Source organism: Nanorana parkeri, unplaced genomic scaffold (assembly GCF_000935625.1).
Source record: "Nanorana parkeri isolate BGI_ZX_2015 unplaced genomic scaffold, ASM93562v1 scaffold547, whole genome shotgun sequence".
NCBI classification, from domain to species: domain Eukaryota; kingdom Metazoa; phylum Chordata; class Amphibia; order Anura; family Dicroglossidae; genus Nanorana; species Nanorana parkeri.
The window spans coordinates 944903-970026 of NW_017306815.1; the positions used below are offsets into that span (position 1 = coordinate 944903).

General features: G+C 43.7%; 1 protein-coding gene across 3 annotated transcripts in view; it reads right to left on the bottom strand.

The window, feature by feature from the left end:
• G6PD (glucose-6-phosphate dehydrogenase) overlaps nt 1-25124 on the bottom strand; it is a 32781-nt gene that overhangs the window by 1716 nt on the left and 5941 nt on the right. The window contains exons 1-12 of one of the 3 annotated variants that reach the window (XM_018561823.1): nt 22596-22784; nt 14195-14331; nt 10482-10519; nt 9380-9488; nt 7041-7258; nt 5074-5232; nt 4870-4995; nt 4694-4787; nt 2395-2581; nt 1751-1986; nt 860-936; nt 686-778 (exon numbers count right to left, since the gene is read on the bottom strand). In XM_018561823.1, the coding sequence (XP_018417325.1) occupies nt 686-778; nt 860-936; nt 1751-1986; nt 2395-2581; nt 4694-4787; nt 4870-4995; nt 5074-5232; nt 7041-7258; nt 9380-9488; nt 10482-10519; nt 14195-14323 (1466 nt within the window). In that variant the 5' untranslated portion in view covers nt 14324-14331; nt 22596-22784. Of the gene's footprint in view, nt 1-685; nt 779-859; nt 937-1750; nt 1987-2394; nt 2582-4693; nt 4788-4869; nt 4996-5073; nt 5233-7040; nt 7259-9379; nt 9489-10481; nt 10520-14194; nt 14332-22591; nt 22785-25124 lie in introns of those variants that run through there. The other 2 variants (XM_018561824.1, XM_018561822.1) reach the window with 2 other exon arrangements.

Consider the following 25124-nt stretch of genomic DNA (forward strand, 5'->3'; position numbering starts at 1 on the left):
CCCCCCAAGAAATGATGGAAACCCCAAAATTCAACCCCTGAAACAAAAGTCAATTTTTAAAAGGAAAGCCGTGATGCAAAAAAAACAACAACACAATAAAGGTCCGATCACCATAACATAAAAACCCTCAGAAGTAAATGAGACTCCCAAATACTCTGAAGCAAAAGACCATTTTTCCTTTTTTTTAAAGTTTGCTATGGACAGGGCTTCAGCAATGTAAAGCCAACACTTTTTTTTTTATAATATGTTTTTAGTGTGGAAGGGTTAAACCTCTATCAGATTACTTTTTGCTGCCTGGGTCCTGGCTGCTTGGGAGGTTTCCCCACACACTTCCTGTCCTGGAGACACAACAGGAAATAAGGAAATCTCTCCTAAGTGAATGCAAGTTCCATCTTACAGAATTGCCATAGGAACAGGTGTCACCATTGGAGGATTTTTCCCTAGCAAGTTGCTCTGATGTAAAACGCTAAAAGTTTGGATTTCCCCTCACTTTCTGTCTTAACAATGGTCCCCAGTAAAAATCGAGAGGGTGAGTCTCCACATAAAATGACAAAGTCTAACCCTTCTCTACACCATCTTTATCTGCACATTAAACAGACAAGTGGTAGAAGGTTTCCTTTTCGGAAAGCCTAATTTATTCTCTGTCTCATGTGATTAATATCTTCAATGTGATTGGCTTACTCACCTCCCATACTTGTAAGGCAGGGGTTTGATCTTCTCTTTCTCCAACTTGTGCAGAATGGGAGTAAAGATTCTCCAAGCTTCCCTCAGCTCATCACTGGAACAAAGAGGAAAACCAATTACAGATACAGGATCAGAGGCATCCACCTGTCTCTCCGCTCTACAGACAGAGACCTACCTGCGCACAAAGTGCATCTGACTTCCACAGAACACATCCAGGATTAGCCTCTCATAAGCATCTGGCAACTTCACATCCTGTAAAGAGTACCAAAAACAGACACTAGACAACAATTCCATAAAAGCAAGGACATGTTACCATGATCAAACAGCAATGTCCTCGTATAATGGCTTATTGATTGTAAGTCCTAACAACACATAGGGTGGATTTATCAAAACAGGAGCAGACAAAATCTGGAGCAGTTGTCTATGGCAACCAATCAGCTTCTCTCTTCGTTTTGTACAGTTAAGGTTTGAAAATGATAGAGAGATGCTGATTGGCTGCCTGCCATGCACAACTGCCCCAGATTGGGTCTGCTTCAGTTTTGATCAATTCCACACATTAGTATATATTGGGATCCATGTCTTTAGACATTTCAGGATATTCCTTATGGGTGTTATGGCTTATCCCACCCAACACGTCATTGCTGAGAAAACTCCTCCATTTACATTATGCCTTCATACAGTAATAGCCAGACAGGGATGCAGACAGATAAACCTCTTTTTTTGTAGTGGGGTGGAGAAATGCTAGGACCCCTTTCAAGTTTTTATTTGGTTTGTGTCCCCCCTGGACATTTTTCCTCCCTTCCTGACTTGGTGCTAACCTTGTATAAAAGGAAAATCATCCCAGCGAGGCCTAAGAAATAAATCCCAATAGGGGTTCTAACTTTTCCCTCTCTATTCAAAACTAAAAAAAGGTTTTGGCTGGAGTTACACTTTAAGTAAAAAAAGTCAAAATAAATGTCTGTGGATGCTATGGGCACCATAACTATTGTGCAATGCTTTAGAAAGCAGCCCCACCGAGCAAATTCACCACATTCCATGACCTGTTCTCTACACGTGTTGTAGATACCTTGTATCTGTTCCCATAGGTCAGGTCCAGCTCGGACTCTTCTGGATTGAAGAACATCCCTGGCTTCTTAGTCATCATCTTGGTGTAAACAGCTTCATCAGGCTGCACTCGTATCACCAGCTCATTCCTCTTACATTGTCCTTGGAAAATGTCTCCTGGAACATCTCGAAACTGCAGCCTCACCTCGGCTTTCCTTTCATTCAGAGCCTTCCCACACCGCATGATGAACGGAACACCTAGAGTACGACAATCACACCTAAGAGCTCCAAATCTGAGCGAAGCTTGTGATATTTAAAGAGTTACTGAGAGCAAACGTGTCCCACTTCAACCAGCCGGCTGGGCAGAGTGTCCCACTTCAACCAGCCGGCTGGGCAGAGTGTCCCACTTCAACCAGCCGGCTGTCTTTTTTTTTGGAGCGATTTACTAACTTGATGCGTAGAGACAATAAAGAAGCCATCTTACTGGATATGCAATAATTCGGAGCGTATTCATATGCAACTATGTAACTATGTATTCAAAAAAAGGCTAAAAGGGAGATATTTTATGAAAAGTATAAAGACGTCAACCAGCTGTCGGCCTCAAACTCCGATATAAAATAGACATTCAGGAAATGACAACACAGATAGGGTAGAATAACCTCCTACCATCCCATCGTTCATTCTGTACATGCAGGAGAGCTGTGGCAAATGTTGCAGTTGAAGATCCCTTAGGTACTGTGGGATCGTCTAGATAGCCCTTTTGTGCTTCTCCTTTTCCTTCTGGATCGCCAACATATTGTCCCAAAATAATATTCTCAAGAGTCAACTCAGGAACACACTTCAGTACTTTTACCTGCGAAGAGACCGAAACTGTTATTTCAATAGAAACAAAACCATTCACAGTCCCTGATCAGCAATACTTAATAAGTTCTGTGCATAGGTGTACCCGCTAGAATACCTGACTGTGTATACCACCCCGATGACCACACAACAACCATGCACAGAACTTCGGACTAATGGGAAAACAGACCTAAGAACAAATCTATTAACACTTTGGGGGCCAGACTGTAGACAAGAATTTGTGACAGTTTTCTGGTGTTAAGGCTGTATTAGAAAGTCCTGCGCTAAATTCATGAAAGCTGTGCAACAGTTCTCTTGCCACTTCCATTGTGTGCGACAAGTTCAGGCAAAACAAATGGCAAAACGCACTCATCAACTAATAACTAGCTTTAAAGCACGGTGCACATGGAAGGGCTTTATACAGTACAACAGCAAAAAGTTTCCCAGCACACTCACCAGCCAGCATGCAAAAGAAAAACCTGTCACTTTTTGCTGTTGTACTGTATAAAGCCTTTCCATGTGCACTGTGCTTGAAAGCTGGTTATGAGTTGATGAGTGCATTTGCTATTTGTTTTGCTTGACTGATTTGGTGCAGTGACACACTGGGGGGGGGTCTCAGCTGCAGTTGTGAAATGCAGGGTCCCTTGTCTGTCCCTGTTCCTTTAAGGAGGTTGGGCTGCCTCCTGGCGAACCTGCACCCAATTTTATCTTTTGCTACATGTGCTCCAAGATGGAGACTCTCATAGGTTAGAGTTAGGACCGCACTCCACAGAGGTGCCTTGATGAGGCAGTGCGGCTTTCACATATTCTGCAGAAGACGTGTATCTAAAACCTCTGTTTTTAACATTAGCGGTTAGACATGTTTTTTTTTGCATGATGGCTGGCGAGTGTGGCGGGAAACTGTTTGCTGAAGTTCAGGTAGTCAGTCACAACAAAAATAAAATGCAAATACTGTGCAAGGAGGGCAACAATAAACATGGCACTGGCAGGCAGGGCAGCAATCTCAACTTTTTTATACATTAGAAGGTGTTACTAAAGTCAACATCGTTTAGGTGGGTGCCCCTGACAGCCCTGTACCATCATCTGATGTGGAGATCCAGCCACGTGTATAGGCAAAACTTTACAATTTTAGGTACCAGAAGCGGTCTGTTTTTGACAACACACAAAAAGGTGTATAAAGAAGGGGTGGGAGAAGAGAACCAGAGCTCTTTTCTTGGCGATACGCAGTACCAGCACCTTCGCCAGCCCTTTCATTTTTTTTTTCGATATAGAATCACAAATTATTATTATTTTTTTTTAAAAGGAGTAATTGCAAAAAAAGGCATCATCGCACAAGGGGCGGTAACTCTTGCCTGTCACTGTGTTTGCACTCTTGCCGTACAGACAATGCGCAAGTGTCCGTGCAGCAAGTGTATGGATAGGGTGCCAGAAGACAATCGTCATCACCCCGCGCAGGCAACAGATGGCCGCCGACAATACATCTCATTGCCAGCAGCCATCTTGCGCAAAAGTCAGACCTCGTTGTCGGCATTGAGGTTTGTCGGCAACCCTGCTTGGTTGTGGCAGCATCCCTGTCCACAACAAAGATGGCTGCCGCATGCAGAAATAAAGCACTGTGGAGGGACTAACAAGTAATGTTAGTAGAGAGCCTAAAGGAACAGGGAAGAGTGCCCCAGATGATTGGCAAAATGCAAAATAAATTGTGTGGTGCCAACAGACTAAGTCAACCATGAGTTATTAGAGGGCTGAATGGGTCAGGAAAGAAGGGTCCCCCACACATATAGGGTGGTTGGACAGACATGCACAACCAGACCACCCTCAGACACTCCTGTCATGTGGCATGCTCCTAAGCAGGATTGCTAGGCTAGAGACATTTCAGCTACCAGTGCTGCTTATCACAGAGAAGAACCATAGTAGTCAATATAGGATTTTTAGCCTGTTCAGAAAGTTGTTACTGACTTGAGGTGAAGATTGAATTCACACAGGAGTCCAACCTGGTTGACTAGGGAATGGTCTATGGGTAGCTTATAGGACAGCCTGTGTAGGAACTGGCAAAATTAGACTTGTGTTCATGTATTAAAAGGCACAGTTAATTACAGAATACAACAAACAACTGGCACATTACCTTCTCATCTCGCACATCATCAGAGTTGGTAGACACCGGTTTCTCCATGGCTACCAAGCACATCATTTGTAGCAAATGATTCTGCATCACATCTCTAGAGAACAGAAACACACAAAGGATGAGACAACAGCCAGAGGTTCGGCCAAGAGATGTAACTGTTACACTGATATAATTACCGAATAATTCCAAATTCATCAAAGTATCCTCCACGACCCTGAGTGCCAAACGGTTCCTTAAACGTCAAAACCACTGAAGCGATGTGATCCCGGTTCCACAGTGGCCCAAATATCCGGTTGGCAAATCTAAATACATCAAGAAATAGTTAGTAAAATAATAGAAGTGGGCATTATACAAGTAAAAGGACTGCCCATGGATATTACCTGAGCACCATGAGGTTCTGTACCATCTCCTTGCCCAAATAATGGTCAATACGGTAAATCTGGTTCTCCTGATAGAGCGCAGAGATGTGCTCAGATAACTTGTTTGAACTTTCCAAATCTTTCCCAAAGGGTTTCTCCACGATCACCCGATTCCAGCCACTTCATAATAAAGAGGAACAAAAAATAAACAAACAAAACACAGAGCTCGTAAGCTGGAATTCAAGTTTACCAATCATGACAAATCAAATAACATCTGCCTGAGTAAAACAGTCACTCTGCCACTATTTACATCAGCCAAGAAGGAACGTATAGTGTTTTTTGGATATATAAAATTATGTCTCAGATTAAATATTAAAATTATAGTTTTTAGCTCAATCTGAAATCTTGCATAACAACAGTTCATATTTACCACTTACAAACCAGGAAGTGGATTTGGTTGAATCAGTTCAACATTTTTATTAAAACATTCTACCGCTATACTGTGAATAGGCTGTCACACAATCTGCAATTTACAACTCACCCAGAGCAACAACCAATTGTAGGGTTTGGTTAAATTGACAATGGTGCACATGCACTTGGCTCATTTGACAAGCCCAGTCAGAAACATGCCTCATTCAGACGATTTCAAGCAGACTCAGCAAAATAGCCTAAAGCAGAAAAAGCTTTGACACTAATCTATACAAGTCCCAAGTATCTCTCAATGTCTTAAGATTGGATTATGGGATAGATAGGGGAAGGGGTGATTTACAAACTAGGCATATCCTGCCTTGGGTGATCGATAAGTTATAAAAGTTATTTGGCAGTCGGAAAATAGCCACATATCTATCCACCTTATGATGTCTAGAGTCAGCGCAATTGTGCCCAAACACTAATATTTTCTGCGTTCAACTGGTGGGCTGAACAAAGAAAATATAACAGATTCCTCAATCAATGCTCCTAAGCCCCCCACTAAATCTGCCGCTGTCTTCATTGTAGTCTGCCAGTGACTGTGTTCGTTTGAAGACTGGCTGCTTCGATCAGCTGATTATCCAGAACCGGACAAAATTCTCAGTGTTTGGCTAGCTTAACTGCTTGCCTTCCGCCTGTTGTAAAAAATGGACGGACGGCAAGCTCCCATTGGCGGGTCACCGTAAATATACAGCTCTTTTTTCTGCTCGCATCTATTCACGGGCAGATATTAGGGGGCCTTAGAGACCCCAAGTGTCTCCATAAAAAGGACCTGTCAGTGTGCCTGGGTTATTACATAGGGGGGTTGTTAGCCCCTGTGTAAAAAAAAAATAATAATTAAATTTAAAAATGTATATGCACATATAAGCATAAATACGTGCCAGGTGCACCAACGACAATTGCGCCAACGACATTACTTATTGCCGTGAACGTCAGAGTGAGAGCAATAATTCTAGGGCCATCAATCACTGATAACACTAAACTGATGAGGGGTAAAAACTTTTACAGCGTCTCCTATGGTCAGTTTTGGGTATTGCAGTTTTTTGAGGTTTCGCAGGGGCACGTCATTTTAAGACTTGACATGTTTGGTGTCTATTTACCCGACGTGACCCCGTCTTTTATATTTACCCAAAAATTGGGTAATAATAAATGTTTAATAACTTAATATAGTGGAAACCGTTATTCTTTCCCTAATATAGTAAACAAAATAAACCCCTAGTTGTGATTAAACACACCACCAAAAGAAAGCTCTATGTGTCCCCGGAAAATGATATAAAATTATTTTCAGTACAGCGTTGCATGACGGAATAAATGTCAAAGTACTAAAGCGCTGAATACTGAAAAATGGCCTGGCAAGCAAGGGGGTTTAACACCCCGGTCAGCAAGTGGTTGAAGGCAGAAAAAAGCAGCCTGCATAGCATAGGTGAGGAGTATTTGTAGGCATTTATAAAGACGTGACTTATATAAATAAAACAGAAGATGCACAAAACACACTAAAGCCAGGGGAAGTCATTGCTTACACTGAGCTCATGCAGGTCAACTTGATGTTGCGAGTGACATCATGATACACGCTGGGTGGCACTGCCAGGTAGAATAAGCGGTTAGCTTTAATCCCATTAGGCAGTGACTGCAAATGCTGGTTAAGAGCTTTGAAAGAAGCTTCATCTGAGTATTGTCCAGATACATAGGAATTCCTCCTAAAGAATGAGTCCAATTTCCCAGCATCACTTGCTGTGGCCTGTTGCACAAAAAAAAGACATTCAGATGCAGCAACACAAGGATGCCGCATGGTGGCAGTGTAGGTCCTAGCATCAAAGTATGGCATGTTAGAAATCATCAGCCACTCAAAATACGAGACAGTTACAGGAAACATTTGCTAAAACAAATATGGAAGTTGGCAGTCATACTAATACCAAGGCTTCAGTAAGTCACTACTGCAGAACGAGTATGTAGATCAGGTGCTGTCACTTCACTGGCTGCATACTTGTTCCTGAAAACAGAATATCAGGGCCAGTGCTCAGGGGACCAACTGATTCTGCAGGAAGCTAAAACTTTAAACATCAAGGAGCAACATGAATTGCGAGTCATTTCATCAGCATTTGAAATAGCTTAAAGCAGAACTCCGGGTAAAAAATGTTAACCCTTTTAGGAGCTACCCTTGCACTGCAAGGGTTAAGTGCTTGTTTAGGTTCAAAAATAAAAAAATGTTATACTCACCCGATCCTCGGAGGTGGCTTGTTCTAAGACCGGTCCCTAGAGCCTCTCTCCCCTTCCACTCCAGCGGTCTAAGGTAACCAAGTCATCACGTTCTACTCACAGTGTATAGGACAAGAGGATGCCGAGGGACATTCCATCACTGCAGTGGAGGAGCAGACAGGTGGCTGGAGGGAGCGCCGTCACAGTCGGCCAGCTGAGAGGATCGGGTGGAGTATAAACTTTGCTATTTTTTGAACCTAGGCAAAAATAAACACTTAAACAGGAGAACTATGGGGTCAGTGGTTTTCCCCATAGTTCTCCTTAGGGTAACGGGAGGACACAAACTAGCGTCCTCCCGTTACCCTAAGCTCAGCTGTAGCTCGCGGTATACGGAGACGCCGGAGCAGATCCCGACGTAGATGACGGGATCCGCCCAGCTGCGTGAGTGACAGCTGGCTCTGCCTATCTAGAGGCAGAGCCAGCTGAACCCGCCCCCTCCCCCGTCCGTTCCGCCAGTCAGTGCTGGCAGATCGGAGCGGGGAGAGGGGAATCCAGCCCCTCTCCCTGTTATGGCAGAGAGCCGTGACAGGATCGAGAGGTGAGCGAACCTGGTATGTGTTCGCTAACCTCCCGATCTACTGAGCCGACCTGTGACAGTCTCATTGTCACAGGTCGGCTAGAACTATGAGGTGAGTGGAAATCACTCATCTCACAGTTCTCCTTTAACCCTTGCAGTGTGGAGGTAGCTCACTGCAAGGATTAATAAATTGTTTACCCGGAGTTACATAGTATTTGAGGTTGAATAAAGACATTAGTCCATCAAGTCCAACCTATTAGGATCTCATTCTAGGAGTACCTGTACCCCTGTATATTACGGTCCCTTAAGAAATCGTCCAAAAGTCGTTCTTTGAAATAATTTTTTGACTTTAATAATCTTAAGATTTATCCACAGCATGCCCAGGGATTGGTTCCCTAAACACCAATAAAAAAATAAAAAAAGAAGGTACCTTTGTCATATGAACTGAAAAAACATGAAAAAAGTAGAAAAAAAAAACTGCAGAAAAACTGAATGCATTTACCAGGGGGTGGTAGGTTGTAAAGCAACAACTCTTTCAGAGAACATACACAAACTGCCATATCAGCCTATAGGAATTTGAAGTTGATATGATTGCTTTTCTAATTCAGTCTGCACTCATGGGTCTTGTAATGAGTCAACACATAGATATTTATTGGTAAAGGTTTTGACAAGGTACTGCTTATCTTTCTCAAGTCTTCAGAAAGAATTGAGAGCTGATTGGCTGCTGTCACAGTTCATCTGACAATTTTCAGACCAGCCTCAGACCTTTGTTGAACAGAGTACAGAAAACAAACTGCTCGATTTTCAAGTCAGCAGGACTCAGCAAAAATGTGATCCATGTATGAGCAGCTTTACCCATCACAAAGGTGCACAAATTGATCAGAGAAGTCTGAAAACCTTTTCTAATACTTTTCCCAAGATAATGAGATGCCGTAGTACCTATACATGAGCCTTTGTGCAACAAACGTGGTGCACCTCCCAAACATCATCTGTGTCTACAGGACATCCTTTACTTTGCCTGTTTGGTCCATCTCTATTGACGTGAAGGGATACTCTGAGCCTACACACTTTTAATGAAATCATTACCTTAAAGTAAGATTCACTTTGTTTTCTGATGTCCTGTATGTTGAGTTTGGAACGGGCAAATCCCACAATATAGGTATCTTCTGGGAGCAGTCCATCATTATACAGCCACCTGTAATACAGTTACAGAGTAAAATATCTCATCCTTGCCCCTCCACAATAGCAGAGTGCTTAGTATTGCTGCTTGAAAAAAATGGTAAAAGACTGATGAATCATAATAAATTACTATAGCAATCATAAGACCAGCTGAACAAAATGTAAAATGCTCCGTTAAGTAGATATATAATGTGTCTGAAATGTGTATTTGCCTGGAGTTGCACTTTAAATGAACAGGTGCTTTACTCACGCAGGGCAAAGAAAGAAAGAGGCTCCCTTATATACCAGCCTCTATAATAGCCTATTCTTCCCTTTCCTTTGCTCCTTCACCACTCTAGGCAGTTGCCAGGGGAATCTGAGAGAGCAAGTCCTGTGTAATCTCCAAGTCGCGATTTGCAGGTTATACATGGCTGAAGACTCTCTCCCCGCTCCAACGTAACAGCGCAGGTTGCTTAAGCGTCCCATGGCCAAACACCAGAGAGGTCATGTGTAGGAAGTCACATCCTGCCCATAGAGTATTTTTCTTAATGGTGGGAGAGTAAAAGGAAGGAGAATATAAGCTGCTGGTTGGGCTACCTTTAGGCCCCATTCACACTGAGCGATTCGCAAATCGCGCGATATCGCGCAAATGGTTGCATTGAGCAAACTAGAATCGCGGCAAAATCCGCTCCAAAAAGGGTCCTGCTGTAGCGACGCACGACCCGCGACAGAGACGGACAGAGCCCCATTGCCATGCATTCGTGAGCGATAAATATCCGCGATAAATCGCTCAGTGTGAATGGGGCCTTAAAGTGAACCTGTTGCTTGTCCAGCATGGGAGGTGGAAGCAGCTCAGCAGACCACAGCGGATAAGATGCTGGATAGATATAACTGTGTGCTTTTATGTCAAAGTGTTTTTTAAACAAAGTAAAAGATTAAGAGAAAAAATAAAAATGAAAATGGAGGAAATGCTTTACAAAAAATAAATAAAATAAAAATCTAAAATCTGAATAAATGTTTCTTTGCTTACCATAAGGTTGGATAAATCTTCTTCTTGGCTAAATCACCCTGCAGAACACAGAGAGAAAAAAAAAAGGATGTCAATATATTCTATGCTGTCAACACTATCTCTTGTCCCGTCCATATTAATAAATCCCAGTTAGGCATCGCCTTCCCCCCAATTTCATTGGATTCTATTATAACCGAACACTACAGGCAAGGCTCAAGGATTCTAGAGTCTAAAGATATGATCAGTCCCTATATTCACATTAACACTTGTGCACAGATGACAGGACACTTGTTTTAATGCCAACTGACTTCTACAGGTTTAAGATAGAACTCATGGGGTAATCATCGTCCCTCTTTATTTACACATACACAACAGATAACAAGGTGTCATCAGGTATGGAGTGTAGATGAAAAAGAAGCGTGAATGAACATTCTCAGCTAATGCACAGCAGATAGGGAGTGGTAGGGGCACCAGAGAAAGGAAGGATTAAGCGTGACCAAGGTAATATCAGGACAATATGCTGAGTAACTCTGACTCAGAGTCAAATAGATCTATGAGCCTGAAGACAAAGACTGTGATAATTACTCCAGTACAACATTTCAGCTGAGAGTGCTGACAAGCCTGTGTACAAGAGCTATGAACCTGTGCTCATACTATAGACATTACAGTATTTGCATGTTCTTAACAAGCAGTAAAAGATCTTTAAAACAAGCCCTCACTGACCTCTCTAGATGCATGTACTGTGAAGTAATACATTCTCAAAAAGGTTCTCAAAGTTTACAAAGACTCTAAAGTCAGGTTTCATTTGGTCTGAAACAGCTTAGAAACATCCGCTGTGTGTTTACATTAGAAGGCCGGTAGGCTGCCAAGATCTGCATTCCATAGAAAACTGAGCTTTCATTGCCTCTGTTGTAAATCCTTCCATGCTCTTCCACAAACTGTCCGCATTTTAGAACCTAAACCTGTATACAGTGCATTGGTTCTATACAATCCTATGTAGTTTGGGCACAGGTTAACATTAAGGGTCCATTAACACCACAATGCTATGCACTGAAACCCATAAGTGTCATGTGTAGGCAAATTCTTTCAAACCCTTGTCTAATTGATTCTAGTAGGGCCCAAAGCCATACACACACACAATCAGGAAAGAATGGTATGGAAGGCAATTAAACCATAGATTGTTGGACTGGGCAGAAAGTGCCTGAATAAAGTCCACTCAAACAAGCACACAGATTCCATGCCAACTCCAGATTCCCTAATAGAGATCAAACCCACTACCCAACTGCTAAAAGGCAAGAATATTAAGCACTAAGCCCCTTATATGCAACTTCGATTGATGGCTTTCTATGTGATGTTCTTACAGCATTCACAGGATATCATGTAGAAATCACTCTGCAAATTAGAGGTTTCAGAGCAAACCAACTTGGTTGCCTAATGGTAATTAAGCAAGGGACTTTCTTCCTCTTTTGAGTTGCACAGTATGCACACACACAATGACACAATGCAGCAGCAGCTCTGTGTGACAATTCTGCAGACCTGCTGAAAGGGCAAACTAACCATTTGCCTGTTTCTGATACACACAGACGTCATGTTTGAACAGGAGAAAATGGTGTTTTCTATATCAACTAGTTTTAGTTATTTCCAAAATGATAAAATTGCATTACAGGGCAAATGAACTTCTCCTTATCTTTGTATGAAACATAAGACCTTGAAACTTTCCAGCTAAGTTCCTTCTTTGTAGCTGTTCTATGGTCCATATTATTATCATTCGTTTTGTATACGTGTATGTCTTTCCATTGCTTTATGCTCCGCCATCGCCCCTTTCACTGTCCATATAAATCTTTTATTTTAACAATAAACCTTTGGGTGAATACACTGCTTGTGTGCTTCTGTATTCCCAAGTACTTGTCTGTGAAGCTGACAACATGTCGAATAACGGGAAACCTTAAAGAGAAAACCCTACCAGGAGACTGAGGGTTCAAGTCCGCTGAGTGTAAAGGTGTCCATACACCTTACAATTATCTGCAGAATTTCTGTGGTCAGATGGAAAAAGTGCAACAGATTGGCCCAGGTGGAGATTACTCCATCCGCACAGTTAAGTGCAGATGGAGGAATCTGTTGCACCTTTTCCATCTGACCACAGAAAATCTGCAGATAATTGTAAGGTGTGTGGCCAGCTTAACTTTCCTGAGCAACTCTAAAGGTGCCCATACACTGCTCGATTCTCGTACAAGAATCGGGCGAAATCCCGCGATCGTACGAGAATCGAGCAGTGTGAACTAAGACGTGCGACCGTTTCTACTGTACGGTCGCACGTCTTTTGTCGAGCCAACATGCTTGAAAACCAGCCGAGAATCGTACGATTCTCGGCGGGTTTCTAGCCTGCTAGCCCGATAGCTGCGGAACGGGCCGGTGTGCGCACGCGCACACTGCCCATTCTGCATTGCCGTCATCGGAAGCCCGCCCCTCAGCGGGGCGGGCTTCCGATGATCGCAAGTACGATCTGCCCGTCCAAGGTGGGCAGATCGTACGAGCTTTTAATGAGCATACGACCATCGCAAGACAAAAGTCTTGCGATGGTCGTAAGGTGTATGGGCACCTTAAAACCTTCCCTGGGGGCCTCTTTGTTCCTGCAAGAACCATCTAGCCCTACATGACCTTTCACTGTTTCTCTCTTATTTGTTTAGAGCCTCTTCTGACCAAAACCGAGTATTTTAATTTTTTAGCAGAGCATCAAGGATGAGATGCCTAAGACCTAAAATAAAAAATGGAAGCCGTTGCTAATAACAACCAAACTTAACATAGCAAAACAGATATGCAGGGCTATTAGTAAGATATTATAAGAGAACTAAACGGTCACAAAATAAAATTTTTTGTAGATCACTGTAGGTAAAACATGATTGCCAAATACAATCTTCACCTTACTTTTTTTGTGTGTTTTCTCCCTGTGCTGAGCACGTCCCGTAGGCAAATTGTATAAACATCCTGTGGACATGTGTGTGCTCCAGCAATCAGAGGATGGTCACAATTTTACTGTGATGACTACAGAAGAATGTGCCATTGTGCTGTGCATTGGCACAGCTGCATACAGTCCAACTTAACAGCGTGCAGGAAAGGGTGACAACAATGCAGCTGAACCAAGTAAGCGTTGTCACCCTACGAAAGGAAGCAGTAAGAAAAGGAAGTAAAAAAAATTGACATTACAGGATAATGTGGCCAACTTTTGGCACCATATTTTTGACTGGTGGTTGAATGATTTGATGGTTTAGAGCAGTGGTCCCCAACCCTCGGGCCGCGCCCGGTACCGGTCCGTGGATCAAATGGCACCGGGCCGCAGGCGAAGCAACCTTTACTAGAAAGTTTGCCTTAATTTCACTGACTAGTACTGCTCCCGTCGTACCTCGCCTACATAGGTAGTATAGACACCAGTTCTGGTGTTGTGCACCTGCCTCCATCTACACTTGGCCACTCACATAACGCATGTCCGCAGTTTGGTCACATGGGTGGGGTAGACGTGACACTAGCACTGGTGTCTAATATACTTTCAGCACTAAGGGCTTGAAACATAGCAGGAGCTTTTCTATCCAGATCAACTGAAACAAGTTCTTCACCCTTTTGTGAAGATCCCTGTAAATTACTACAAGGCAGAGATAAATCAGCTCCTAAGCCTATCAAAAGGATGAGGCCCAGAGTTTGGATTTAGTGTTGCAGCAGAAAACAAAAGGATGACTCACCGAAGCCCCAATTACAATGAAGATGTGGGTCTGCGTCTGATGGAAATCCTCTTCACTGTACAACTCTTCCCTCATTATACCACACACCTCCGACCTGCTGAGGTGTGCATGCTCCTGGGCTGCATTCATCTTGGGCTCTGTAGGGAGGAGTAGAGGAGAAGTAGAGTGCAGTGTGAACTCTCATACATGTAAAGCATGTGATGGCAAAGTATGTAAGCATTAGGGAACAGAAGTTGACTGAACAGTTAATAACATAGCAGTCTGTTACAATCACACATATTGATGCTAAACACTGAAATGTACAGATACCCCACAACCCTCCCAGACCTATTCCCGGCACATCCAACAATGTCATTGAGTTTACCATGCAGCGTGTGCTGCAACTGGGCTGTAAAATTTCTAATCACTTAGAGCGGGGAACACGTGATGTGTATACATTTGTGCGGCCTCGTTGCCGCACAACAAGAACAGGAATGGGGCATCTGTAATGTCAATCTGCTTTATGCAATCTTACCAAAACTGATGCAATGGATGGTTCTTCATCTGAAATACTTGTGTATGAGCACATCAACTATTGTTTGTGGTGTAGTGGTTACTACTATGGTAACCTTATCTAAGAAAAGGCAAAAGGCAGTGAGAAGCAACCTATCAGAATGTTCTGGTTTGTATGGGTTGCAGTGCCCTGTATGACATGGTAGTCAAACTAGGTTTGAGGTCACATGTGGCCCTCCTATTCCTTCCTTATAGACAGCTGTACACATAACAATTTGATTGCACAATCTCAGCACAATCTCCATTAGAGCTACCAAAATCATGTAATCTGAGGGCCTAAATAAAGTCCAACGCTAAATCTTTTTAGTGGCTTACCAATCTTTTAAAATAAAACAGCAGCTCTGGCTGCAATACTCACCTTCTCCTTGGCCTTCTCACCAGGCTTACCATAGGTTCTGTCATTAATCTCTATTACAGAACCTGTCCTTAGCCTGGTGTTCATGCTGAAGTCAAGCAGGAGTGCAGAGTGCCAGAGCTGATAAATTATGAAAATGATAGTTGCACTGCACATGTTTCCTGAGGAGGGAAGGGAGTGCTTTTTCTTACTTTTTAAAAGTACATGTAAGCTTATAACGGATCTTGTATAAGCAGATGCTTATACATACAGAGATGAACGAGGGCTTGTTTGAAAGTGCTTTTACTGCTGGTGTAGAACATGTAAACACTTTAGGGTGTATTATCTGGGCAAGGGTTCACTTAAAGAGGAACTTTGCTCAGATCTTTACAATAACAACAAACACACCTTAGAAATAACAATATACAAACACATACTTGTAGATAATTGCAGGCTTTGTGTTCTTTGCATACCTTATCTCTCTTTTCTTTCCCAGTCTTCTGACAGTGGCCATGTTTACTAAGGGCAGATTACTAGATCTCCTATTACTTCCTGGATTTCTGGCACATGCAACTAGGACATGTGACCATGTACATCTTCTCGGGAGGAAAATGCCTTTCCCTGAGATCACAGATGAGATTTCCCAGTAATGCTCTGCTGATGACAAGGCAATCCCAGTGTGCATTGCTTTCGCAAACTGAAGTCATTATTCCCTTTCAAAGCAGGAACTGAATGCTCTGCAAGTGTAAGTATTACACATGACATGTATATGTTATGATTAATCATCATACATAGAGGGATGCATTGGTAGAATTTGATTTTTGAGTGTAAAGGTCCGCTTTAAGAATACAGTTGCTAAGAGATGTAACCATTTGCTGGCACTCACTTCAATAGGCTAGAGCTACACAGGAGAGTTTTAGTAGTTAAATTGTGCTACTAAAGTTGTGAACTTTTAATGACCAGAAGAAGCAATTAATTACTAAACGGATGAGCAAGCAGCTCCTAATGGAGTAAACGTCACAGGTAGCATGTTGTAGCAATCAGTTATCATCAGATTAGTGCATTGTGTGATCATGCGAGAGTGACCGCTATGCTACTCCATGATACTTGTGTTTCTTACAGCATTGGAAAACATTTGTTCCTCTTTTAGGCATCAACTGCTACTCTTGGCGATTAATTGCTAGCAATATTAACTGAGCTACTAACAATCTACAGTGCAGCTCTAGCCTAATGGGGCGACTACCTGCAAGCAAATGGTTGAATCTCTGAGTAGCAGACATTAAAATTGCCTGTGTAGCTTAGCCATTAAAGCCCAACTCCAGCTTCCTAAATAAAAAAAAAGGATTCCTCGGCTTGGATAAAGTATAAGAAAGCAGCAATCGCTGCAATACCCATTGCATCTCCAGCCTAATCCTGCAAACTCACCTCTCCAGAGCCAGTACTCTTTTGGGGAATCATTCAATCCACTTACCGTGAGCCCAGAGCATTAAACATGTCATCGGGCTGTCCTGGGCTCATAGGCAAATGGAGCAAACAACAGCGCCATGTCATTATGTAGTGCCGCTCTCTGCAGCATTCAGGACAGGCCCATGGCTAATAAAAAAAGAACCGGTGACTGATCTGAAGATACCTGGAATATAGGCATGTATAAAGATGTTTTTTTAAGAACAAAAAGGAGCTCCAAAATTAAGGGGGAGTGAAGGATGGGCTTTAGACCTGGTTCACACCTGGGCGTTTTACAGCGTGTTCCTACGCTCTGTAAAACGCTCAACGTGTGAAAACCAATGATTGCCTATGGGCATGGTTCCCACCTGGGCGTTTTACAGCGCGTAGGAACGCGCTGCAAAACGCCCTACGCCCAAAGAAGTACAGGAGCTTCTTTGGGGCCTATTTGCCGCACGTATCCATTGGGATACAGCCAGGTAGCCCTCGGAAACGCGTGTTTACCACGAATCGCAGTAAAAACACGCGGCACGAAACGCGCATATTCGATACGCCTAGGTGTGAACCAAGCCTTACGGCTTGTTCATACCATGTCTGTTGAGTTTTACTGCACACAACCACATATGTATAGTGCAAACAGGGGACGTAGAAAACAAATTGTTTTCTATGTGCCCTGTTCACACCAAGTGAATCCGTAGTGACATCTCTTGCATCAGAATGTTGGTGAACACCCCACATTTTTCAAACAGCCCATCAGTGTGACCGTACACCCCTCCTGTGTAACATAGTACAGGTGCTGGCAAACAAGAGATGGTCATTGCTTGTTGTCTATGGGCTCCTCCACATATGAGCATACACACCCCTAACCAGGGAAGATCTAAGACAGGATCTGGTAATGCAAAGCCCATACAAACAAGCATGTTTATACATATACCATTCAAGACCAAAGTAATCTGGGATTGTCTCTGCCATTTGGTGTTTATGACCTGCACAAATATATACAATATCGGGTTTTGTGGGGACATTATAAGAAAATATAATGAAGTGCTGATGTGATTGTCCTCTATGGCTTGCAGGAATGAAAGTAATCTGCTTGCCTCAGCCTGTTGCTGCCATACAACATAAGCCCTGGCAGATCAGGGTGCCAGGTGTGGTCTCAGCATTGTCTGAAGGGGCAGCAGCGCTGCCAAGGTACATACCACAAAACGTACACAGCCTACGAAAAGCCTAAAACACATAGGCAAGGCAAAGTCAGCATGATACAGCAAACAGCTTCACCTCGCCCATACACACACCCTCTACACATTTCTCTGCTACCAACAGGTAGATACTGCTGCTAACCCTTTCTGTGCCAGAGCACAGCGGTACAACCCCTCACAGTGACAGAGAGGGAGATCTGTTCATGGATCATTTCATAAACCATTGTGTAAACGCCATCATGTAACAGCTTTGTTATGCAATCCCAGTGCTGCAAGCTGTACACTGTATGACATTCTGCTCGCCTGTCAGTGCCCTTTAATTCGTGTCTGTTCTGCAAAGCAAAGATTAACCCTTTGCTATGATTATACTGTGAATGAATGTTGGCAGCAAGCCAAGAGCAAAATAGGCTGCAAAGCAAACCCCTTTATTAGCACATTAGATCTAGTTTAGGGAACTCCCTGCTAGCGAAGAACTACAAGTTCCAGGATGCTAGGGTTTGCCCACATCTGAGTATGTCCCTGTGCTGTCCACATTTTCCATGGCTTTACTGAGCAATACGGTACTATGAATGTTTTCAACCCCCTCTCAATCACCAGTAGTCTAAAAAAAATCTTTTGAACATGCTAGCTGCCTGGCTGTCTCCAGTGCCTACCTGACCTGGAACAAGCATTGAACATGTGATTGGAAAGTATGTAGTGCACTTTTCCTGCCCTCTTCTGAAAACACGAGTTGCCTGAATGTCATGCTGATCCAATGACTTCAAGATTCTAGAGGTCAAGAATTTGGATTTTGCGAACTGCATGCTTTTGCTGGTTCAGTGGTTTAGAAGCCATTGAAGCCTAACACCGCCAAATAAAGAGACACTGTCACTTAGCCCAATCTGGAAAAGGGGCCCAACACTCACCTGGCCAGTGCTCCCCTGACACCCCTTCCTCCGTCACAGCCAGCAATAAACTGGCCAGTGTTGGATGCTAGGGGAAGGGGGGATGTCATTCTCTTGGTCATGTGTCAATGCTCGGGCTAATGATTGGATGCTAGACCCAAGCGCGGTCACATGCTCCCATATACCTGGGAGCATTGGGTATTTTCTCCAGCTGCATCAAGATCACTAGGCATGCAAAAACAGCCACCAACCTGCTTCTATGGCGTCACTTCTCACTGGTGAGTGTCATTCTTTAGCATTCCAGCCCACAGGATACCGGAACCATAAAAGCAAACCTGTTGCCGCTGGTGACAGGTTCACTAGATTGACATGGCCCTACTAATATCAGCACTGCTTGATTATCAATTAAGGTGGCTGGGATGGACGCAGACTGATGAATAATGGATTTGTAACGACTTGCTTGGATCGCCAAAAACTTTCCACTTGATTAGTGATGAGCCTGGGCTTGGTGCGAACCCAGTTCCCCCAAGCCCACTCAAAACTGTGACCACCACCACCCCATCCGCCCCAATCAGTTGCAGTGGGGGCATTCACCACCCTTTTGTGACATATAGCTGTGGGGGTGTGAGTGCGTCTCCACAACTGATTAAGCTGGGGGTAGGGGAGAAGATCTTAGGCAAACTGGGTCCGCACCAAGCCTAGGCTCATCACAACTCTTGATGGTCTGTTTAGCAATATGGCGGCACAAACACTGCATGTCTCAGCAATTTTTATGATGATTAGTGTGAGTTATGAGCTATAGCCATCAACATGCTAGATGCAGATCATACCGCAGACAGAATCGTTTTCTGCCATGTCAAGGGGTGAAGGTATTTCTCTTTTAAAGTTAGAAACACGTTTAGGGTTTGGTGGGTTGTTGGCCTGGACAGAATGCTTGCACATACTCCACAGTCACTGCTGTTCAAATATTTGGAGACATGAGGTCAAGGAAAGTCAGAGAATGAGACAAAATGCATTTAATGCTACTATTGGACAGTTGGCAAGCACACCAATAAATACATTGATGGAATGCTGGTCTCGGCCTTATCCTGCCTACATGAATGTCAGTGAGGTCAGATGGTAACATTGGACCATGTCTGTGTATTATGTGCTTGTCCAATAGAAGCCCATGTAACAGAATGACAATGGTGAAGCCCAATTAGGAGACATGGACAGAGCGTTGTCACCCTATAACAGGAAGTAACTGAACAAGGTTCTTCATGGTAGAAAAAAACTGCAGAATTAAAAATATTGTAAATAACTCAATATATTATTAGCTTGTTTAAGCTCATATAAAAAAATATGGGTCTACATATTTTTCAATGCATCTGACTGCCCCATGAAAAAATGTCTATTGGTCTCACTGGGAAAATGAAAACATGTACAATCTAAATCTTTGACTCAGTCCATGCTCAGTAGTGATGGGCTCGGGCGTGTTCGCAAGCGCCTCGTGCCGAGCCCGCCGGGAAGCTGTCAGCGTGAAGGGCCAATCACAGGCACTGAGACATTTCCCGATCTCTGCAGCTGCGGACCGGGAACATGTCTCAGTGCCTGTGATTGGCCCTGCGCGCTGACGGCTTCCTGGCGGGCTCGGCACGAGGCGCTTGCGAACACGCCCGAGCCCATCACTAATGCTCAGGTGTGCTATACCCCATATACTTAATTTGTTGCCCATTAAAGGAGAACTATGAGGTGAGTGATTTTCACTCCTCCTCATAGTTAGAGCCGACCTGTGACAAAGAAGCTGTCACAGGTCGGCTCTATCGATCAGGAAGTGAGCAGAAACATGCCGCCGATCCGCTCACTTTCCGATCGTCTCCCTGCAGTGAGCGGTGACTCTCCGCAGAGATTCCCCCCACCCCTCTCCGATCCTCCAGCACTGAGTAGAGGAAGGAACAGGGGAGGGCACAGCTGGCTCTGCCTCTAGATAGGCAGAGCCAGCTGTCACTCACGCAGCTGGATGGATCTCGACAGTATTGGTCGGGATCCATCCCGGCTCCCTCAGTATATCGGGGGCAATAGCCCGCTATATACTGAGCTTTGGGTCACGGGAGGACGTTAGTATATGTCCTCCCGTGACCCTAAAGAGAACTATGGGGAAAACCACTTACCCCATAGTTCTCTTTAACACTAAGCCCTCATTCACACTGAGCGGTTTCTGCTCCAAAAACGCTAAAAAAAAAAGCCCAAGAAAATTCCCTTTCATTTCTATGACCTTGTTCACATCGGAGCGTCTTGTAACTTGTAGCAAAATACCTGTTGCTTGAAGAAAGTACATGTGCTTTTTTTTTGGCAGATTCTGCACTTCTTGGCCCCATGGACTTCAATAAAAATGCTCAAAATACGTGCGTTTGTTGCGGTTTTGCACATTTTATGTGCATAAAACGTGCGTTTGTCCATTCAAATGAATGTGCCACATTCTGCTCATAAAAACATGCGACTTCATGTATGTGTGTTTTAAATGTGCAAAAGCATGCTATAGAAAACGTGCTGAAAAAGCGCATATTTGATGTCGCTCAGGTGTGAATGAAGGCTTAGAAGATACATTTTAAAAAAAAGAGACAAATTCAATTAGTGCACATTAATAGACACTGCACTAGAGCAAGGTATACACGGTTAGATTTGCCTTGTTCAATGTTTTTGGAGGAACCTCCTCTTCTGGCTTTTGTATTCAGCAGCTGTGACACCCACGGCTGCCTGAATACTGCGGCACTGCTTAACAGTGGTTGCATCTGGTAGGATCATTTCCACCCAGCCCAGTCAATGTTAAGCCGGGTCGTGTGTCTATGGCCAGGTTAAGAGCTCATAATAATGCAAACACAGTTGCACCCAAATGGAGGGTAGCCACTACTGACATTCAAAAGTTAACAAGCAAGTCAAGGCAATAAGTGAAAGCAGTCAGTGAGCTAATAATGCTATACAGCAAACACTGCAACAATGACATAGTACGCTGTGTAATTCCCTATGCCAGAATACAGGGAGGACCTTATAGGGTTACTGGGAGTGTACTACTTGAAGCCAATGTAATTTCCGCACTCTATGCTTCCCTTATCACGTTCACACATCCAAAGCAAGTCTGCATCTGATTGGTATCATTTAGAAACTTCTTGGCACTCACAGATTTTTGGTATGGAAGACATAGCAAGAAGCATGCAGTGGGTGTGTGGGATTGGTGAAGCACAGTGAAAACTATACGAAAAATGGAAGTACTGAGCAGGCTGTCTAACTTGCAGCTTTCATTGAGTATGTCTTTAAAACAAGGGTACCCAGTTTGATGAAGAACCTGTCAGGGAAGCTGCCATTGCTCAGTTGTTTTTAAAAGACTCCTTGGCTCTCAATCGATTTTCCTCTCTGACAGGTTCACTTTAATCCTGTACCTTAATGAGAAAGGATAGAGGAATCAGGGAGAGGAGAGGACAATGTGTGCTCATCTCTGATCTGATGGTCTGGGGCACATAGGTGACAATTTACGGGCACCTCTATCTGATACGCTTTTTGTAGAGTTCTCCTTTAAACACTTCCAAAAAGGAAAGAAAACTTCTACCAAGGCAGAACCCCGGCTCCTCATATTGAAAACCAGAGCCAAAGGTTCCGAGCCAGGTTGTAACATGTCCTGGGCTATGGGTATTGTGTGATCCTTTAGAAAAATCAAGCCGGCAGCTTGGATGCTGCAAACACACAGAAATCAGATGTTGTTATTGGGGTGTGGTAAGGAAAGACAAAGCCAGCTGACTCTGCATGGCACAGGGTTATCTTTTGTGCAGATTTCTGGACTTTTTGCTATGAAGACCAATCCTCTCACTGTACAGGGCTTGTCTGGCTTTATTTTAAAAGGGGCCCTGTGCCATGTTTAAAGGAAGCCAAACTGTACTTTAAACTCATCAAACCAGAAAGACAAGTGTGGTCTATGGCTGACTGCGCCATGTGACAGATCTAGGTCAATTACTCACTGTGCAGGGGGGGTCTTCTGCAGGTTCAGCTGGTCCAGCGATTCACCAAGGGGGAAGTCTGCTGTCAGTGTGTGATCTCAGGATGCTGGGAGCCCTGTGCATATGAGACAGGGGGGAGGATCTGTAAGAGAAGAATCTCCCTCCCTGCCGAACATAACGTGTTCTCCACACCCCAAAGGCTGCATTCCCCTACTCTGCTCCAGCCCACAATTTCCTCCTTTCAGTATTGCCCCCTCCCTGATCACTCCTACACAATGCTGGCTCACTTATACACAGTGCAGCCGCTGATAGATGGAGGTGTCACCCTTAAACACTGTGTTCATTTGCTGGCTATACCGAGGAGCTACAGGTTCTGCCAACCTTTTTGTTCAGAAGAGTTCTTAGCGAAGGTCTCACCATTTAAAAGGAGATTTGATGATTTAAACTATTAAAACAAACAAAGAAAATCAAAGCTGATCCTTTAGGGGCTTGTTTACACCATATACAGTGCGTTCCAGCGCGATTCGCTGCTGGAACGCACTGAATCGCATCCTGGCCGGCTTTCTGTGTTCTGAGGCGGTGCGATTGCCTGCACCAGAACGCATGGCACATCAATGCCTGCGTTCCAGTCCAGTGCGATCAGAAAAAATGCTGCAAACACTATCGTGCTGGAACGCACTGTATATGGTGTGGACAAGCCCTAAACCTTTCGCCTTTTTGCCCACTTTATAATGCACATTCTTGGTTTGAAAATTACTTATCCACTTAAAGACCCCCCTGGTGGTGTTAAACCCCCTTCCTGTCCAGACCATTTTTCAGTATTTGGCACTGCGGTACTTTGACATTTATTCCGTCATGCAACGCTGTACTGAAATGAACTTTATATTTTTTCGGGGGGACTGATAGAGCTTTCATTTTGGTGGTATTTAATCACCACTGGGGGTTTTATTTTTTACTATACAACAAAAAAAGTGCTGTAAATTTTGGGGGAAAAAAACCTGTTTCCCCATGAAACATTTATTATCACCCCAATTTTTTGGTAAATTTTCAAAGACGGGGTCACGTCGGGTAAATAGACACTAAACATGTCAAGCCTTAAAATTGCAAAACATGACCACACCCAAAATTGGCCATAGGCGATGCTTTAAAAGCTTTTACCGCTCATCAGTTTAGTGTTATTAGTGATTAATGACTCTAAATCGTTGCTTTCATTCCAACGTTTGCGATGATATGCAACATGTGCAGCACAATAGGCACAATCATCGTTTTTGCACGTCAGCGCATCCATGTTTAGGCACGAAGCGCACCCAACGCATGTTTGCGTCCGTACGTGGAGGACGGAGGACTTTCAAAAAATTACACTAATTTTATTGCTATCACATAGGGGGCTAAGAAGACCCCTTTGTGATAGCCATTTACATGACAGGTCCTCTTTATGGAGACATCAAGGGTCTCCAAGACCCCTACTGTCACTCAAGGACCCTCAGAGAAGCTGATGAAGCAGAGATCTGCTTCACCAGCTTCTCCCCAGCTTCTGTAGCCAAAAATGACAGCTGAATGCAGAAGTGATGTAATATACACTGAGTGGCCAGATTATTATGACGACCTGACGTTTGTAGGCAAATTAGCTATAATTTCGCGCTGAAGTTGCTAGAGGGCCAGACAGGGCCGGTGCTAGGTTGCATTTTTGCATTTAAAGACTGGACTGTCAGCCGAAAATCTGGGTCTGAACATGTGAATTGTGGCCGTCAGCGACTAGTCAATGTTAGGGCAAAACAGAGAGTGGTAAGACTGGTACAAGACAACAGAAGGGCAACAGTGCAGTGTCAGATTCCTCGCATCACCTTTCAACATCTCGTGGAGTCACGAGGCGGCCCAACGAAGTCATCTCGTGGAGTTATCTCTTGGCCCAACGAAGTACTGATGGGGTGGTCATAATAATCTGGCCACTCAGTGTACATCACTTCCTGCATTTGGGGACTGGAAAGGAGATCAGAGGGAGATTGTGTACTGATCTCTCTTTGATCTCCGGTGACAGCCACCGTGCCAGTCACGGCTGCACCTGACACAGCGGATCTTGGGACCGGCGGCAGGGGGGACGCACACCCACACCTAATACAAGCGATCAGGCGTCTCTACAGAAGCCAGAGCTAAAGCAGAGACACCGGCACTCCAAATGGGTAGAGAGAGAGATTCATTTAGCAATTATATATGTATTGTCTGCACTGTATTAGCAGTATATACTCTATATAGAGTATATACTGCTAATACAGTGCAGACAATACATTTACAATTATACTAACATGAATGTATTAAATGATCTGTATGTAGCCCTGTACTATGGATCATTTAACCCATTCATGTTAGCAGAGGATCATTGTAAATGTATTGTTGCAGGCACTCTATATGTACATGTACTATATACTACATATAGAGTGCACTGAACAATAGATTTACAATTATCCTCTGCTAATATGAATGGGTTAAATGATCCGTAGTACATGATATGTAGCCCTGTACCCCCTTTTCCACTTACAGAGCTAGGTTATT